Genomic DNA, 19,105 nt, shown 5'->3' on the forward strand with positions numbered 1-19,105 from the left:
TTCCAGTGATTGTGGAGCACAGAAGCACAGAATGTGGCAACTTGTGCCAGTCTCTCCCCACCCTCACTGCCAACAATTTCTTCCTCATCACCACTCTCACTCTGCCCTCTCCCAGCTCAAAGCCCTTCTCCCTCATCCTGTCTCTCCCAACCCTTATCCAAAGCCCCTGTGTCCATTAGTATCATAGAATCACAGATTCAGGCAGGTTGGCAGAGAGCTCCAAGCTCAGCCAGCCCAACCTAGCACCCAGCCCTGCCCAACCAACCACACCATGGCACTAAGTGCCCCAGCCAGGCTTGGCTGCAACACCTCCAGGCACAGCCACTCCACCACCTCCCTGGGCAGCCCATTCCAGTGCCAATCACTCTCTCTGACAACAACTTCCTACTCACATCCAGCCTGAACCTGCCCTGGCACAGCTTGAGACTGTGTCCCCTTCTTCTGCTGCTGGCTGCCTGGCAGCAGAGCCCAACCCCACCTGGCTACAGCCTCCCTGCAGGCAGCTGCAGGCAGCAATGAGCTCTGCCCTGAGCCTCCTCTGCTGCAGGCTGCACACCCCCAGCTCCCTCAGCCTCTCCTCACAGGGCTGTGCTCCAGGCCCCTCCCCAGCCTTGCTGCCCTTCTCCAAACACCTTCCAGCTCCTCAACATCTCTCTCGACTTGAGCAGCCCAGACCTGGACACAGCACTCCAGGGGTGGCCTGAGCAGTGCTGATCAGTTTTGCAGGCACTCCTCACAATAGCTGCTGGCCCTGAGCAGCTGTCAGACAAGAGACCAATGCTACCTGAGAGGTCACCTCTGCATCAGCTGCTTTCCTGCCTGGCTGAAATGAAAACAGGTCCTAGGGCTGCTGCTGTGACCCAGGGACAGTACAGCTGAGGCAATGTTCTCTGAGTGATGTCTCTTGAATGGGAAAGAGGGAGAAAGGAAACATGGAACTTAGTGCCATGGTCTGGTTGATTGGCTAGGGCTGGGTGCTAGGTTGGCCTGGATGAGCTTGGAGATCTCTTCCAACCTGCTTGATTCTATGACTCTGTGACTCTTTGACCCCCCTGCAGTGTTGGTAGCACTGACTTGACCTGTAGGAAACAGCCTTAAGGACCAGCCCAGCTCTTGCAAGCTCTGCCAACGTAAGGAGGTGGCATCTGGCACCACCTGGCTCCAGCTGCAGCCACTCCCGACCAAAGCCTCTCAGAAAGAGTAGTGCAGAGTCTCCTCCTCGAATCCCATCCCTCTCCCATCCTCCTCCTCCCCCAGCCCACCCGAGCAGACCTGCTCCTCACTGCTGGCCTCTCACCTGCTCTATGCACGCCCATGCACACACACATATACCCCCCCCAGCTCCTTTGGGGAGCCCTGCAGCACCTCAAGCTCACTGCCAGCCTTAACCCCAGCCTGGGAGCAGCAAGGGGCCTCTCAAACTTGCAGAGCCCAGGGAAAGCCTGAAATCTGAGGAGAGAGCTGCTCCTGGACTCAGGACAGCAAGGAGCAGCCAGGGCTGCAGCTGAGAATGTCATCAACGCCTCGGGTCCGGGGGCAGAGCGAGAGGCTCCAGGAAAGGCTGAGGGCACAGCCCAGGAGAACACAGAGCTAACAAACTGCTGCTTGCCCTGCACATCCGTGCCTGGCACTTGGATCCCTTGGTCACACTTTTGATCTGTCTCCAGCCAGGGGTGGGGGATGTGAAAGGGAAACAATCCTCCTCTGGTCTGGAAAGTTCATCTTGGAGCTGCTGCTCTGGGGCTGCTCAGAGGAGCAACCTCTCCTAGCCAGGCCAGGTGTTTAAATAGCTTGGCCTGGGATTCACTGCCCTGAGCCACAGCCCTGGGCTTCAGCCAGTGCCCCAAACTCTTAACTCTTGCACCGACTCCAGCAGCAGCAGAGGAGCTTGGGGCAGGCTGAGCAGCAAGAGGAGCTGAGTGCCAGCAGCTGGGACAATGTCCCCTCCGCGGCAGAGAGGGAAGGAGAACACTGGTGCTGGAGGCAGGCTCCACAAGAGCTCTCAGGGAAGGAGCAGGCAGCCCTAGCACACTGCCAGGGCTGCAGTGGGGAAGGTTGGTTTGTGCTCCACCTCCAAGCCTGCCCCACAGCCCCAGGCCAAAGGCTGCTGCCTGCCATCCACTCCCCAAGGTGTGGCCAAACCCTCCCCTCCTGTCACAGCCTCGCCAGCTCTGTGCAAGGGTCATGGGCACTGGTGGAGCCCTCTCCCATCCTTCTTCTCCTCTCTGCATCCTCCAAGAGCTCCACTCAAGCCCCAGGATTAGCACTGGCACATTTTCCCTCTGGATTCTCCCCTCCCCGAGCCAGCAAAACTCACTTCTGAGGGCTGATGCCTCTGGTGATTTCAGGTGGAGAAACCAGGACCTGTCTGGGATTCTGCAAGGAAGACCTGAAAGAAGTGAGGGCAGAAAACTGTTTTGAGGAGCCCGAAGTGCCCCACAGAGAGGCTGAGCCAGCCTTGAAAGCACAGGGGGAGGCTGGGCTGTTTCAGAGGGGCTGCTCAGAAGCCTCCAGTTCAGTTTCCAGTGATGCTCTCCCTTAGCTATGCCTCCAGCTCCTCTGAGCTGCCTTCCCACCCGTGGAACAAGGCTGGCACAAGAGCTCACCTCTCCGTGTGCCTTTTGCCTGCCCACACCCTCCAGCCTGCAGTTCAGCTCTTCCCATGCTCCTGGTGAAGACCTCAGGCTCTGGGTCCACAGCAGAGCTGCTTCAGACAGCAAGGGAGGTGAGCAGACCTAAGTGCAGGGTTCTACACTTTGGCCACAGCAACCCCAAGCAGCACTGCAGGCTGGGGCCAGAGTGGCTGAGAGCAGGCAGGCAGAGAGGGAGCTGGGGGTGCTGGGAGAGAGGAGCTGCAGAGGAGGCAGCAGTGCCCAGGTGGGCAGCAGAGCCAATGGCATCCTGGGCTGGCTCAGGAGCAGTGTGGGCAGCAGGACAAGGGAGGTTCTTGTGCCCCTGTGCTCAGCCCTGCTCAGGCCACCCCTGGAGTGCTGTGTCCAGTTCTGGGCCCCTCAATTCAAGAGTGATGTTGAGGTGCTGGAAGGTGCTTGGAGAAGGGCAGCAAGGCTGGGGAGGGGCCTGGAGCAGAGCCCTGTGAGGAGAGGCTGAGGGAGCTGGGGGTGTGCAGCCTGCAGCAGAGGAGGCTCAGGGCAGAGCTCATTGCTGCCTGCAGCTGCCTGCAGGGAGGCTGTGGCCAGGTGGGGTTGGGCTCTGCTGCCAGGCAGCCAGCAGCAGAAGGGGACACAGCCTGAAGCTGTGGCAGGGCAGGTCTAGGCTGGATGTTGTTAGGAAGTTGCTGGCAGAGAGAGTGATTGGCATTGGAATGGGCTGCCCAGGGAGGTGGTGGAGTGGCCGTGGCTGGAGGTGTTGCAGCCAAGCCTGGCTGGGGCACTTAGTGCCATGGTCTGGTTGGTTGGGCAGGGCTGGGTGCTAGGTTGGGCTGGCTGAGCTTGGAGCTCTCTTCCAACCTGCTTCATTCTCTGATTCTATGACTCCATGAAAACCATCCCTTGCTGAGATAACTTCAGACTACTCCTCAGGAGCTGTGCCCTTACCTATGGCTGTGGTACACAGATGTTGTACACATCTGGATGAGCTTGGAGCTCTCTTCCAACCTGCTTCATTCTATGACTCTATGATTTCTCTTGCTGCCAAGGAGCAGCCCCTCTGCTAGGGGCCTGCTATAGCACTACCCATCCCCAGCCTGCAGCCACTGCCAGGAGAGGGAAGCTGACCCCCTGGGAGAGCTCTCCCTCCACCTCAGCAGGGCACAGCCTTCAACTCTTGCTTCCTCCACAGGCACCACACCTGAAACAGGAACCATATTGCAGCAGGCTGGGGAGTTTGCTCCCCTCCACCTTCACTTCTTGCCAGGGTGTGGAAAGGGAACAATCCCAGGGAGCATTCCTTACCTAACAGCCTTACAGTCGACTTCTTAATTAGGAATTTAATAAATGGGACTTAATTACCTCTTAACGAGATTGCTTTATGAATGCCCTTGGCCATAGCCCTCCAGGGCTCCCAGTCTTGACAGGTCTCCAATGCCAGGCTGAGTCAACCCCTGAATGAAGAGCTGCCAAGAAGCAGCTCCTGCTGCCAGCAGTGCCACTGGAATCTCACTGCCTGCTTCTCCTGCCAGGCCCAGCTCTGGACACAGCTCTCAGCTGGCCAATGAGGTCAGAGGTCTCTCTGGCCAGGCCACGCTCCTGCTGAGGTGGTTGCAGTTCCCTGGGCTTCACTTTTCACCTGGAACTCCTTTTCTCTGCCTGTGCGGGGCTGCTGTGCACTGCTGCCAGGACCTGTTGAGGTGACAGACTTCTGGCACCTTCCCAGGTGTCTGCAGAAGCCATAAAGCCTTCCTTGGCTGTCTGGCACTCCTCTTGCTGCAGAGGAGAAGCAGGTATGGGCCTGGAGCAGAGCCCTGTGAGGAGAGGCTGAGGGAGCTGGGGGTGTGCAGCCTGCAGCAGAGGAGGCTCAGGGCAGAGCTCATTGCTGCCTGCAGCTGCCTGCAGGGAGGCTGTAGCCAGGTGGGGTTGGGCTCTGCTGCCAGGCAGCCAGCAACAGGACAAGGGGACACAGCCTGAAGCTGTGCCAGGGCAGGTCTAGGCTGGATGTTGTTAGGAAGTTGTTGTCAGAGAGAGTGATTGGCATTGGAATGGGCTGCCCAGGGAGGTGGTGGAGTGGCTGTGGCTGGAGGTGTTGCAGCCAAGCCTGGCTGGGGCACTTAGTGCCATGGTCTGGTTGGTTGGGCAGGGCTGGGTGCTAGGTTGGGCTGGCTGAGCCTGGAGCTCTCTTCCAGCCTGCTTCATTCTATGAATCTGGGAATACTAAAGCATGTAAAGGGACAAAGGGAATGAAACCTCCCTGGCTGCAGGGGCTGCCCCATGCCTTGAGGTCTCTTCCAACGTGCTCGAGTCTATGAGTCTATGATTCTATTCTCAGATGGCTTTTTCCAGCTGCAAGCAACTCCATCAAGCTTCCCCCTTCTCAGATGGAATTTTGCCCTTCTGCTCCCTGCCCAATGGGTTTGGCAAGTTTGGTGCAGCTGCTTTTTAGTTTTAAGGCAGGGAGTAGGCAAAGGAAAAATACAACTGGTGCCATGATTAAGAAGTGAAAATAAATATCCTGTCACTTTGTCTGGAGCAATCCCACACTTTGCCAAGGCAAGAGAGTTGGGAATGTTGGCTCAGACAGGAGCTTGTCAGTTTTCCAGTGAAAACACATCTCACATGAGCTGAATCCCAGCAGTGCCTCCTGAGCCAACCAGGAACCCACTGCTTCAGATCCACAAAGGAAAGCAGAGATGAGGCTCTCAGTGCCATCCAGAGGGACCTGGGCAGGCTGCAGAGGTGGCTGAGGAGAAGCTCAGGAGGCTCAAGAAGGCAAAGTGCAAGGTCCTGCACCTAGGGCAGGGCAAGGCTGGGTATCAGTGCAGGCTGGGGGTGAGGAGGTGGAGAGCAGCCCTGCAGAGAAAGCCTTGGGGGTGCTGGTGGGGGAGGAGCTGGGCAGGAGGCAGCAGTGGGCACTGGCAGCCCAGAAGGCCAAGGGCAGCCTGGGCTGCATCCAAAGCAGTGTGGGCAGAGCTGGAGAGAGAGGATCCTGCCCCTCTGCTCTGGGCACACCTCACCTGCAGGGCTGGGGGCAGCTGTGGGGCCTGGGTGCTAGCTTGGACTGGATGAGCTTGGAGGTCTCTTTCAACCTGCTTGATTCTATGACTCTGTGATTCCAACTTCTCGGTGCTGGCAGAGGTCCTCTCCTCCGAACGGGCTCCGGGATGCAAGCACAGCTCCTGGCAGGACACAAGCACGGCCCGGGTTTAAGAGGGAAGCTCCAGCTGAGGTGGAGACTCTTCCGTTTGCTCAGGCGCTTTGGGGTTCCCCTGGCAGAGGGATGCTGCACAAGAGCTGGCTCGCAGCACAGCCTGCTGGCATCCCTCGGCCAAGGCAGCAGTGCTCTGAGCAGCAGCCAGCCCGGCAGGAGCGCAGCGAGACAAGCTGCAGGGACGGGAAGCTACGAGGCAGGCAGCCCAGAACGCTGCGGAGCAAAGAGCAGCTGTGCCCGCAGCAATGCCCTGCTCAGCAGGACAGGCAGAGGCAAAGCAGAGCCCCGGCCCTGATCTGCTTTGCTCCGGGACTCAGCAGGACAAGCTCCAGAAAGCCCTGCCCTAGCCTCCAGCTCCAGCCAGCAGCGACTGCAGGCAGGGCTCAGCTTCTGCCCCACCAGCAGCTGCTCACACCTGCCCCGCTCAGCTGGCACTGCCACCCGCCCTCCACCTGCCCGGCCCCTCCAGAGCCCCCTTCTCAGGGCAGTGGCCGAGGCTGCAGGGGCATTTCAGACCCTGCTTTGGGAAAGGAGGCTGCAAAATGCCTGAAGTCTACAACTGCCTGCAGGGAGGCTGTAGCCAGGTGGGGTTGGGCTCTGCTGCCAGGCAGCCAGCATCAGAGCAAGGGGACACAGCCTGAAGCTGTGCCAGGGCAGGTCTAGGCTGGATGTTGTTAAGGAAGTTGCTGGCAGAGAGAGTGATTGGCATTGGAATGGGCTGCCCAGGGAGGTGGTGGAGTGGCTGTGGCTGGAGGTGTTGCAGCCAAGGCTGGCTGGGGCACTTAGTGCCATGGTCTGATTGACTGGCCAGGGCTGGGTGCTAGGCTGGGCAAGCTTGGAGCTCTCTTCCAACCTGCTGTGCCAGGCCAAGGGGGGACGGTTTGAACAGCAAGAGGGAGATTGAGAGTGGAGAGAAGGGAGAAATGTTTGACCCTGAGGCTGGGGAGAGTCTGGCCCAGACTGCCCAGAGAATCAGAGAATCAGGCAGGTTGGAAGAGACCTCCAAGCTCATCCAGCCCAGCCTAGCACCCAGCCCTATCCAGTCAACCAGACCATGCCACCAAGTGCCTCATCCAGGCTTTGCTTGAACACCTCCAGGGATGGTGATGGCTGGCACCACTGCAGGTCAGGGTGTTTGGGGCTGTGAGCAGCCTGCTCTGGCTGCAGACCCAGTGCAGGAGGTTGCAGTAGGGGAGCTTGAAAGGTCCCTTCCAACCCCAACCACATCATGCTAAGCATGAAGGTCTCTACCTGGCATGCAGAGCTGCACCGAGCCAAGGCTCAGCCTCACACCTCAAAAGCTGCTTCTGCTGAGCAGGGCAGCAGCCCAGGGAGAAACACAGGCAGGTTGTGCCAGTGTCTGAGGAGGAGAGCTGGCTGGAAACAGAGCAGGGCTGTGGGAACTGCGAGGAGCCCCTGATGAGCACTCAGCTGCCTGTAAGAACCTGTTCAGAGGCCACAGAGCTTTCTCTGGGGGGAGGTTTCCTTTAGACACGGTGTAGCTGTTAATAGTTTCACTGCCTTCATGAGAAACTCTTTGTAAATAGAGTTGTAAGCCAGCTCCAGCTCCTGGCATTCTCCCACTGAAGTTATCCCTTGGGGGTTTGATTTGTTTGTAATAAACCACTCTTAGAAAGTGTCTGTTTGCAGAGGACTCCTTCAGAGCTCTGTGCAATGCTCCCTCCAAGCAAGCAGCAGTGGAATCTGGAATCAAGGGTCACAGAGCACTGGCACAGGATCCCCAGGGAGGTTGTGGATCCTCCTTCTCTGGAGCCTTTCAAGGCCTGTCTGGATGTGTTCCTCCGTGATCTGTGTCAGATAGAATTGTCCTGCTCTGGCAGGGGGTTGGACTGGATGATCTCTTTGGGTCCCTTCCAACCCCTAACATCCTGTGATCCTCTGATCTCTTCAAGGAAGAGAGCAAAAGAAAAACCCCAGCACATCATCACAGGCTTCCACTTCACAGGATCTGCCTTGGGGTCCGCAAAGGGATCCATGGGGAACCAAAGAAACAAAGGCAAAGTTAGTGGAAGGTTGGTCCCAAACTGCCCTCACTTCTAGGCTCAGCAGTTGCAGGTATGATGGTCACAGCTTTGCCTGTGTGGAGGGTCCCAGACTGCACTGGCTCCAAAGGGACCTTGAGTGCTGTGTCCAGTTCTGGGCTGCTGAATTGAAGAGAGATGTTGAGGTGCTGGAAGGTGTTGAGAGAAGGGCAGCAAGGCTGGGGAGGGGCCTGGAGCAGAGCCCTGTGAGGAGAGGCTGAGGGAGCTGGGGGGGTGCAGCCTGCAGCAGAGGAGGCTCAGGGCAGAGCTCATTGCTGCCTGCAGCTGCCTGCAGGGAGGCTGTAGCCAGGTGGGGTTGGGCTCTGCTGCCAGGCAGCCAGCAGCAGCAGAAGGGGACACAGCCTGAAGCTGTGCCAGGGCAGGTCTAGGCTGGATGTTGTTAGGAAGTTCCTGGCAGAGAGAGTGATTGGCATTGGAATGGGCTGCCCAGGGAGGTGGTGGAGTGGCCATGCCTGGAGGTGTTGAAGCCAAGGCTGGCTGGGGCACTTAGTGCCATGGTCTGGTTGGTTGGGCAGGGCTGGGTGCTAGGTTGGGCTGGCTGAGCTTGGAGCTCTCTTCCAGCCTGCCTGACCCCATGATTCTATGAAAGGGCAGCTTGTGCCAACTCCTGTGAGATGGCTCCCACAGAGCACTGGGGGAAGAGCTGCAGCATGGACCCTTCACTTACACAGGCAAGGCACTGCCTGCAGGTAGCAACTCAACTCACAGAGGCAAGGCAGAGCACTCCTGCCTGGATTCACCCTAGAGAAATGCAAGCAAGATGCTGAAACAAGGGAAGATGAAGGGAGTGGGTCTGAGGTCACACCCATCCCCTGGCAGCAGGGAGCTGAGGAGGCAGCAGGGAGCTGAGGAGGCAGCAGGGAGCTGAGGAGGCAGATCCCTACCCCCTACCCATTCCCTAGCTGGAGACAGCAGGGAGCTGAGGAGACAGATCCCTACCCTCTTCCCATGCCCTAGCTGGGAGCTGAGCAGACAGCTCTTACCCCAGCATGTGGAAGCAGAGAATATGCTCAGCTGTGTGGTTGGTGACTCACCTGCAGTGAAAGCTGAGATCCTTACTCAAAGAGAAGTCTCTGAGCTTTGTGGTTGTAGAGCAGCATCTGCTAAGAGCTCAGGGCAGTTGTGCCATGAGGCAAACAGTCCCAAGCATCTCAACAAGGGCCAACGCCCCAGCTGTGCTGGAGGATGTTCCCTTTGGGATGGATCCTGCATCTGGGGTGCTCCTGGAAGAGGTCACAAAGCAGGGTCCAGTTCCCTTCTGCTGAGGAGAAATCAATTCAAAAGAACCTTAACATCCACTTCTGACTCTCAAACCTTTCCCCCACCTCCAGGAAATCTCATGTGAACTCTGTGGCTTCTCCTTCAGGCTGTGTGCAGCCTGCTCTAGGGTAGGGTGTCCCTGCCCATGGCAGGGGGGTTGGAACTGGATGGTCCTTGTGGTCCCTTCCAGCCCCGATTATGAGAATCTATGATTCAAGCCTTCCCAGAAGGGAAGATTCCCAAGCCCACATTATCCTTTTAGCCCAAGAGATGCTTTACCCTCCTGAGACACAGACGAGGTCCATGCAAAGGCAGAGCAAAATGCAGCCTGAGGCTGAGAGCCAACTCACTGCACTTAGCTTTCCTCAGCAGCCTCTGCTTCCTGAATCTTGTCCTCAAAATGAGTAGGATGCAGGAAATCATCTCCCAGCCAGACATGCAGCTGGCACACTGCTGCTTGCCTCTGCTGCTGCACTGCTGCTCTGCCCAGAGCAATTCCAGTCAGATGATCACAGTCACAGCTTGCATGGCTGGGAAGGGACCCCCCCGAGGGCATCCTGCCCAACTGCCCTGCAGGCAGCAGGGACACCTCCAGCCAGAGCAGGCTGCACAGGCACACAGCAAGGCTCAGCTCCAATGGCTCCAGGGATGGGGCCTCAAGCACAGCCCTGGGCAGCCTGGGCCAGCCTCTGCCCACCCTCACTCTGCACAGCTTCCTCCTCAGCTCCAACCTAACTCTGCCCTGCTCCACTTCCACGCCATTGCCCTCAGCCTGTCCCCACAGCCCCTTCTGAACAGTCCCTCCCCAGCCTGCCTGCAGCTCCCCTGCAGGTACTCAAGTGCAGCTCTGAGCTCTGCCTGCAGCCTTCTCTTCTCCAGCCTCAACTCTGCCAGCCTGGCCCCACAGCAGAGCTTCTGCAGCCTCTGATCATCTTCATGGTCTCTCCTGGCCCTGCCACAGTAGCTCCAGGTCCTTCTCATGCTGGGGCCCCCAGAACTGGACACCAGGTAAGGTCTTGCTGAAAGTAGCCTCTTCCAGGCCAAAGGCTCTCTCCAACATCTGCACCAAGATGTGCCCTGGCAGGGCTCCCTTTATTGAGTGAATACAAAAATAAGATCATTTGAGTGCAGAGGCACAGGAACCTGCTCCAGGGTGAGGAGGTTAGCTCCTGGGGTTAGCAGCAACCAGTCTGCAATGCCTCCTACCCAGCCCTCTTTACAAGGCAGCAGCGCACTGAAGCGGGGCTGGGTGGGCTGGCAGCTGCCTGCTGCAGCACTGCTCCAGCCCCAGCCCCGAGCTCAGCAGCCCCTGCTGTGTGCTCAGGAGGGCAAGGGAAAAGCCAGGGCCCTGCTCTGCCAACGGCAGCCTTTCCTGAGGCTGCTGCCCCCCACGGCTGCCAAGCTGCCCCCCTGGCTGGGCTCGCTTGGCAATCAAAGCCGAAGCTGCGGTGCGCGACGGAAGCCTCTGCCAGGGTTTGGCTGCCTGCTTTGGGGCTTGGTTTATTCACAGCAACCTGCTGCATGGCTGATAAAAAATAGTCTCTTCTCCTCCCCACTCCCACCCCTTACTCCAGTCCATGGCACTGCTCCTCACAATTGCACTAGAAGGAAGTTTGGAAGCACTTTCAGTTTGGGTTGCAGGCAAAGAGGGAAGCAGACCGAGTCCGGCAGGCTTGCCAGCTGCTGCCCAGCTCTCTGCCCACTCTTTCCTCCCCAGCCTGTCACATCTCTGAGTCCACATACATGCCATTGATCAGGTAATCCACCTGGGTGTAATCCTTCTTCTTGTAGCTCTCGTAGGCCTGCATGAGGAAGAGACCCAGAACAGTGATGAAGAAGCCTGTACCAACTAAAAGCACTGCCAGGAGGGAGCTCCTGTCCACTAGGTACTGAGTGAGTGGCTCAGCAGCAACCAGCAGGTAATCACTGTCTGTGTCCTGAGTGTCTGCAAGGCCAGAAGCTGTTGTTTTGGATGCATCTGCTGGGGAAGCAGGCAGAGATGCTGACTCCAGCCCATGTGCAGTCGTTGCTCCTGCTGGAGAGGCAGGAGGTGAAGACTCAGCAACCCCTGTCCAGCCCAGAGGAGCTGCTGCCTTACCTGAGGACGTGGTGGCTGCAGCTGCCTCTGGACTCAGCACTGTGGTGCCAGGCAGTGGATTTGCAGGCTGTGTCCTGCCCTGAGGGCCCAATGCCATGGGAGCAGTGGGAGGTATCCTTGCACCCTCTGAGCTGAGGGTGGTCACCATTGTGCTGGGGGCAGCTGCAGCAGCAGTGGGGTGCAGGATGCCCGCTGGTGCTTCAGAGGGCACAGGGGGGGCAGCAGAACTGGAGGATGATGCTGAGGCAGGGCTGGTATGTCCTGAGTTTTCCACAGTGAGCCCAGGCTCGGTGGCATGGCTGGAACTGGAGGCAGACTGGTTGGAATTGTTGGCAGAAGTGGAAGAAGAGGCAGCAACTGTTGTGGCTTCAGCAGGATGAGACCCTCCAGAGGTACTGGGGGCTTTGGCAGTTGTTCCATAAGTTGTAGAGAAGACAGATGCATTTGTAACCGTGGCTGTGGTGGTGCTGGCTGCAGTGGTGCTGGCTGCAGTGGTGCTGGTGGTGGAGGAGGCTGCAGCAGTGGTGGAGGAGGCTGCAGCAGTGGTGGAGGAGGCTGCAGCAGTGGTGGAGGAGGCTGCAGCAGTGGTGGAGGAGGCTGCAGCAGTGGTGGAGGAGGCTGCAGCAGTGGTGGAGGAGGCTGCAGCAGTGGTGGAGGAGGCTGCAGCAGTGGTGGAGGAGGCTGCAGCAGTGGTTGCAATCGTTCTGCTTGCATTTGTTGTTCCATCTTTGCTCTCAGTCTCCAGCAAATGCCTCAGGTGGCCCTTGGGAGCCCAGGCAGGGGAGGCAGCCAGGCTGAACACCTGGCGTGGGTCTCCCTCTGCATCCCCTGCCCCTTCCCAGTGCTGGTGGTGGAACAAAGCTGTGTCCCTTCTGCCACGGACAACTCCTTCAAAACAAAGACAAAACCAATGGGTTGGCTAAGAACAAAACCCCCAAGCTCAAACCTAGCCTCAGCCCCCCCAGCATTCAAAGCAGAGCAGGACCTCTGAGGTAGCTGAGGACAGCAGGAGGATGAGAGCTCAGCCTCCTGCCTTTGCTGCACAGAGTCCCTTTGGGGGCTTCTGTTTGGTGGTTGCTTTGGCTTTCTTTTCCTCCTGGCCACACATCTCTGGCATTGGCCCACCAGGGGAATCCATTCCAAGTCCCAAGCTCCACTCAGCAGCCTGCTGCCAACAGAAGCAGCATTACAAATGCCAGCTGCTGAGATCCACGGCAGAACTAACTGTCAGGGTTGGAAAGGACCTCAAAGATCATCCAGTCCCAAGCCTTCTGCCATGGGCAGGGACACCTCACACTAGCTTGGGTTGCTCAGAGCCACATCCAGACTGGCATTAAAATCTACAAAGTCTGGTGATGAGAGGATGAGGAGGAATGGGTTTGAAGTGGCAGAGGGGGAGATTGAAACTGGATGTGAGGAAGAAGATCTTGGCAGGGAGGGCAGTGAGACCCTGGCACAGGTTGCCCAGGGAGGTTGTGGAGCACAGAATCACCCAATGTGATCAAAGATTCTGTGCTCCACATCCTCACTGGAGATCTTCAAGGGCAGGCTGGATGAAGCCTTGAGCAACCTGTTCCAGTGAGAGGTGTCCCTTCCTTGAGGTCCCTTCCAACCTAACCCATTCTACAGCTCAAGGCAGGCAGCACCAGCAAAGCCTTTGTGCAGAAGCTGATGCTTGTTCACCTCAAAGCTGGGTAGAAATCTCCACTTTCACCTTCAGACTCCCAGAGAATTCCCTCTGAGTGACCTAGATTTATAGTGGCACAAAGCCCAGCTGCTTGCTGCATGGCAGAGGAACCTTTGCCAACCTGGAAAAGCCATGAAGAAATGTACAGACCTGGGTACAGTGAACTCCTGAAGCAGTCTCCTTAGAGGGCTGCTCCCCAGGTACCAGCAAGCTTCAGTTTGCTGATATGACCTTGGAGGTCTCTTACAACCTGCCTGATTTCTATGATTCTGTGTTGCTGGATGCAAAGGGAAGACTCTGGAAAGTCACCAGGAGTAACTGATTCTAAGGCTGCTCTGATTATAGAAGCAGTCTGCTGCTTCTGGCACCAAAAAATCCTGCCCATCTCAGCTAAAACAAGGCCAGGATATTTCCCCTTCTCTTCAAAGCCTCTGTTCTGCCTTCACTCTGCACAGAATCAGAGAACCAAGCAGGCTGGAAGAGAGCTCCAAGCTCAGCCAGCCCAACCTAGCACCCAGCCCTGCCCAACCAACCAGACCATGGCACTAAGTGCCCCAGCCAGGCTTGGCTGCAACACCTCCAGCCACGGCCACTCCACCACCTCCCTGGGCAGCCCATTCCAATGCCAATCACTCTCTCTGCCAGCAACTTCCTAACAACATCCAGCCTAGACCTGCCCTGGCACAGCTTGAGGCTCTGTCCCCTTCTTCTGCTGCTGGTTGCCTGGCAGCAGAGCCCAACCCCACCTGGCTACAGCCTCCCTGCAGGCAGCTGCAGACAGCAATGAGCTCTGCCCTGAGCCTCCTCTGCTGCAGGCTGCACCCCCCCAGCTCCCTCAGCCTCTCCTCACAGGGCTCTGCTCCAGGCCCCTCACAGCTTTGGCGCCCTCCTGTGGACACGCTCCAGTATCGCAACACCGCACTGGAATGGAGGAGCCCAGAACTGGACACAGCACTGCAGGGGTGGCCTGAGCAGTGCTGAGCACAGGGGCACAAGAACCTCCCTTGTCCTGCTGCCCACACTGCTCCTGAGCCAGCCCAGGATGCCATTGGCTCTGCTGCCCACCTGGGCACTGCTGCCTCCTCTGCAGCTCCTCTCTCCCAGCACCCCCAGCTCCCTCTCTGCCTGCCTGCTCTCAGCCACTCTGGCCCCAGCCTGCAGTGCTGCTTGGGGTTGTTGTGGCCAAAGTGCAGAACCCTGCACTTGGTCTTGTTCAATCGCATCCCCTTGGACCTGCCTGGCCAGGTCCCTCTGCAGGGCTCTGCTACCCTCCAACAGCTCCACAGCTGCTCCTAGCTTGGTGCCATCTGCAAACTCACTGCTGCTGGACTCAATCCCCTGCTCCAGATCACCAATAAAGACATTGAACAGGACTGTGCCCAGCACTGATCCCTGGGGCACAGCACCAGTGCCAGCTGCCAGCTGGATGTGGCACCATTCACCATCACTCTCTGGGCCCAGCCCTGCAGCCAGTTCTTGACCCATACCAGGGTGGATCTGTCCAAGCCACAAGCTTCCAGCTGTGCCAGAGTGCAGATGGCTCCAGTCAGTGATGTCCTCAACGTGGAGAGAAGCTGCAGCAGGCTCACCCCAGCGTTCACAGCCACCTCAACCCTCAGAAGGCCACTCAAAGAGGTCTTCCAGTCAGCAAGCCTGACCTACAGACCCACAGTGCTGGCACACCCCACCCAGCCACTCCCCACTCTGTGGCTGGAAGGCAGCTGAGGGCTGAAGGCAGGCGTTGGAAGCACAAGGAGCAGGAGCCTGAGGGACAGTGTTACCTGCAAGCAGGTCTTTGAGGTCCTCTTCTCCAGCATTCTGGCACACACTCAGCTGGTGACACTGCAAGAGGATGCAGTGATTCTGGTAGGGCACAGACCAGTTGCAGGGGTGGGTACCTGGACACAGCAGAGGAATTGGTGAGTGCACCCTGCTGGGGCATGGCTCAGTGCCTTCTGCCCTGAGCAGAACCTGCCTGATGGCCAGGCCCAGGCAGTGGTGGGAATGGAGCTGAATCTGGCTGGGGCTCAGCCACCACTGGTGCACCCCAGAGGTCCCAGTCATCACTGGTGCCCCCCAGGGCTCCCAGACACCAGTGGTGTCTCCACTGTCCTCTTTAATGTCCTCATCAATGAGGGTGAGGGCATTGAGGCACCCTCAGTGAGTCTGCAGGTGGCACCAAGCTGGGTGGCTGTGCCCAGCTGCTAGAGGGCAGGGGAGCTCTGCAGTGGGGGCTGGACAGGTGAGAGCCATGGGCAAGTCTCATTGGATGGAGTTCAACAAGGCCAAGGGCCAGAGCCTGCCCCTGGGTCACAACAAGCCCATGGGGAGCTCCAGACCTGGGGTGTGTGGTTGGAGAGCTGCAGCCTGGAGAGGGAGCTGGGGATGTTGGTTGGTTGGCAGTCAGTGCCCATGAGGGCAAGAAAGCCAATGGCAGCCTGGCTTGGGTGAGAAGCAGGTGGGCAGCAGGTCCAGGAGGTGCCCATCCCCCTGTGCTCAGCACTGGGCAGGCCACAGCTCGAGTGCTGTGCTCAGCTCTGGGCCCTCACTGCAGGAGGACACTGAGGGGCTGCAGCCTGTGCAGAGCAGGGCAGCGAGGCTGGAGAAGGGCCTGGAGCAGCTGGGGGTGAGGAGGGGCTGAGGGAGCTGGGGGTGTGCAGGCTGCAGGAGCTGCAGCTGTAGCTGAAGGGGCTACAAGCAGGCTGCAGAGGGACTGTGCCCAAAAGCCTGCAAGGACAGGATGAGGGCAATGGCTGCAAATCAGAGCAGAGCAGATTGAGATTGGATGTGAGGAACAAGTTCTGCAGCAGGAGGCTGCTGGAACACTGCAACAGGTTGCCCAGGGAGGTGGTTGAGGCTCCATGCCTGGAGATATTGCAGGTGAGGTTGGAGAGGGCTGTGGGCAACCTGATCTAGTGCAGGATGTCTCTGCTGAGTGCAGGGGGTTGGGCTGGGTGAGCTTTGGAGCTCCCTTCTGATGCAGAGCACTCTGTGTTTTTCACCCAGTGCCAAGAGAGGTTCCCAACCTGCTTGGCTGAGCTGTCCCCATCAAAGCATCATCCCTGCAGCTCTGTGTGTGGCAGGGACAAGCTCCTGGAACGTGGAGCAGAGACATCCTCCACTAGAGCAGGTGCTGAGTGCAGGGGGTTGGGCTGGATGAGCTTTGGAGGTCATTATGTGCTTTTTAAAGACATTTCAGAGGCAGACAGCAAAAAGTCCTCATCTCCCCAGCCCTGTTTAACCCTGTGCTTGGCTGCTGGACACAAATCCTGCTCGCTCCAGTGCAGCTGTCTGCAGCAGCTCTGGCAGCTTGGAACCATCACCCTCCAAGCCAAGTGAGCTCAGCAGAGCGTCTGCAGGCCACCAGTGCACACCAAGCACACATGCAGGCTGCTCCTCACAGAGTCAGCAGGGCCCTGGGAAAAGGCTGCTCTCTGGATTCAATTAATCCAGAGCTGTCAGAAGTTATTTAGCAGCAGAGGAGTGCAGAGAGAAGCCACAGCTGTGAGTGGCTGTGAACAAGTGGAGCTAATAAAGGTAGATGTCAGGGGAGCAGGAGAGACCTTTAAGGCACAGAAAGCCAGGTGGGATTGCAGCTGAGGGCCAAGAGGCTCACCTGAAGCAGCTGGGCTCTGGCAAGCCTGCCTGCACTGCTGCTCAGAGGACAGCCTGCTGACATGCACCACCTGCACTCCTCCTCTCCCTCTCAGGGCAGCAAAGCTCTGCTCACACAGGCAGAAGGAGAGCAGAGGCAAGAACACGATGGCAGTCCACATCTTCGGGGATGGCTTGGTAGGGAGGATTCTCTGGCCAGGAGCAATCCTTTTTGTCATCACTTTCAGATCTACTGCAATAGACCTGTCAAAAAGAAATAAAAGGGAAGAAAATCACCAACTTAACATCACACTGCTGCTGTACAAAACATCTCCAGGGGTCCCTTCCCACCCCTCCCACTCTGTGACCCTGTGAGCAGCAGAAGTGCAGGCAGCCATAGGATCACAGGCTCACAGGACGTCAGAGGTTGGAAGGGACCCAAAGAGATCATCCAGTCCAACCCCCCTGCCAGAGCAGGACCATACAATCTAGCTCAGGTCACACAGGAACACATCCAGACAGGCCTTGAAAGGCTTCAGAGCAGGAGACTCCACAACCTCTCTGAGCAGCCTGTGCCAGTGCTCTGGGACCCTTACAGTAAAGAAGTTCCCCCTTGTGTTGAGGCAGAACCTCTTTTGCTGCAGCTTACACCCATTGCTCCTTGCCCAATCCCAGGGAGCAGTGAGCAGAGCCTGTCCCCTCCTCCTGGCAGCCCTCAGATACTTATAAGCAGAACAAGGGGACACAGCCTCAAGTTGTGCCAGGGCAGGTTCAGGCTGGATGTTAGGAGGAAGTTGTTGTCAGAGAGAGTGATTGGCATTGGAATGGGCTGCCCAGGGAGGTGGTGGAGTGGCCATGCCTGGAGGTGTTGAAGCCAAGGCTGGCTGGGGCACTTAGTGCCATGGTCTGGTTGGTTGGGCAGGGCGCTAGGTTGGGCTGGGTGCTAGGTTGGAGCTCTCTTCCAACCTGGTTGATTTTATGACTCTAAAGGGCACCAAACACTCCCTACCAGCCAGCTGACCTCTCTGAGCAAGGCTGCAGCTTGGCTGGAGGCAGGCAGGGTTGGGTTGCTCCAGTAAGCAGTCGGTTAACTCACCTGATCAGGACACAGGTGTGCCGTGGCATGAGCCAGCCTGGCAGGGATTCAGCCAGCCAACGGCTAGGACATCGAGGCACCTCACCTGACAGGATCCACAGACAAGATCCTAGCAGACAAAGTTTGGGAGACAGCAGAGGGGAAAGTTAAGGGATTCAGTGATCCACCACGAGGGGCTGCCCACGGAGGATGCTGTGTCGGAGAGCCTGCTCAACGAGCAGCCGTTATCCTTCCTACCACTGCCTGGATGCCAGCTGCCACCTCGCTCACACTGCCCAGGTACAGCCAAACCCACCGAAAACCCTTACTGAAGCTACGACGAAGACGTCGGCACACGGGGAAGAGGGCTCCCGTTCACCGAGGGAAGCTCAACTGTCCGTACTCGACGTTATTTACCCAGCCACCAGCCTCTGGCACCTATCTGCAATGCCACGCACAAGGGCGACCTGCTACACACACTGCGTTGTTGAGGCTCTCCGTAGGGCCTGACAACGTTACCGCTCCGGCAGGGAGCTGCTCGCTAAGGCAATCAGCTGCGCTCCCGCCACCGACACCCAGTTTCGTCGCTGCCACCTCCCCAGGAACGATCCCCCAGGAGCACACCCCCGCGGCCCTGTAGCGGAGGACGGAGAGGGCTCACCGCCATGGCTGCCAGAGGCCGTGCGGGACCGAGGGGACTAACTCACCGGCAAACGGAACTGCGGCTTCCCGGGGAGTTTAGGGGAACAGCCGCCGGGCTTTGCTCCCCCCCAGGCCGCGTCCGCTCGTCCCCGTCCCGCTTTACGACTCGCAGCGTTTTAAATCGACACTCGCTCGGCATCCTTCCACGCTCCAGGCATTCCCAGCACCGCCGCTCGCCCGGCACGGCACGGCACACCACGCCGTCCCCCCCGCCCTGCCAGCCCCGGTATGCCAGCCCCGGAAAGAGGCACCACTCACTCGCCCGCCCGCCTGCCTGTACTTACGACGTGGCGACAGGCGCGGAGGCCCCGGCGGCAGGGCGGTGGCGGCAGAGGCGGTTGGCGGGGCGGAAGCGGCAGCGGTGCCTGTCCCGGCGGAGGCGGCCGCACACCGGCGCTGCGCAGCCCCCGCGGGAACGAGCGGAGCACGGCCGCCCGCAGCTCGCCACATGCCACGGCCTGGGCCCGCCCCCTCCTCCTCCTATTGGTCCGACCCCTCCTGCTCCCATTGGTTCGCCCGCCCCTCGCCCCGCCCCCTCCCGCCCCGGCCCCTCCTCCTGCCCGCACGCCCCGCCCCCTCCGCGCCCGCAGGCGGCGCCGGTCACCCCGGAAGCACCGTGGCGCGAGGGCAGGGTGGGGGCGTGGCTGCCTGTCCGCGGAAGTGACGCTAGGGGGCGGGGCTGGAGGCGGAAGCGGCTGCCTGCGGCGGGGGGGCGGCTGCGGCGGTGCTGGTGCTGGTGGCGGTGCTGGTGCTGGTGGCGGTGCTGGTGCTGGTGGCGGTGCTGGTGGCGGTGCTGCTGCGCTGAC

The 19,105-nt window shown here is 58.8% G+C and overlaps 1 protein-coding gene across 3 annotated transcripts; it reads right to left on the minus strand.

Moving 5' to 3' along the window:
* Positions 1-10,204: 10,204 nt before the first annotated feature.
* On the minus strand, positions 10,205-18,713 carry C24H11orf24 (chromosome 24 C11orf24 homolog). 3 transcript variants are annotated; one of them, XM_064163099.1, is made up of 6 exons: positions 18,584-18,712; positions 17,619-17,727; positions 16,545-16,786; positions 14,710-14,826; positions 11,901-12,129; positions 10,205-11,753 (listed from the first exon to the last, which is right to left on the minus strand). In XM_064163099.1, exons 2-6 carry the CDS (start codon positions 17,645-17,647, stop codon positions 10,865-10,867), a joined length of 1,506 nt encoding a protein of 501 aa, XP_064019169.1. In that variant the 5' UTR covers positions 17,648-17,727; positions 18,584-18,712; the 3' UTR covers positions 10,205-10,864. The 3 variants fall into 3 exon arrangements, with proteins under 3 accessions (XP_064019169.1, XP_064019167.1, XP_064019168.1); XM_064163097.1 differs by having other exon boundaries at positions 10,205-12,129; positions 18,584-18,713; XM_064163098.1 differs by lacking the exon at positions 18,584-18,712 and adding an exon at positions 18,305-18,323 and having other exon boundaries at positions 10,205-12,129.
* Positions 18,714-19,105: the final 392 nt, after the last annotated feature.

This window comes from Pogoniulus pusillus, chromosome 24, assembly GCF_015220805.1.
Source record: "Pogoniulus pusillus isolate bPogPus1 chromosome 24, bPogPus1.pri, whole genome shotgun sequence".
Lineage (NCBI taxonomy): Eukaryota > Metazoa > Chordata > Aves > Piciformes > Lybiidae > Pogoniulus > Pogoniulus pusillus.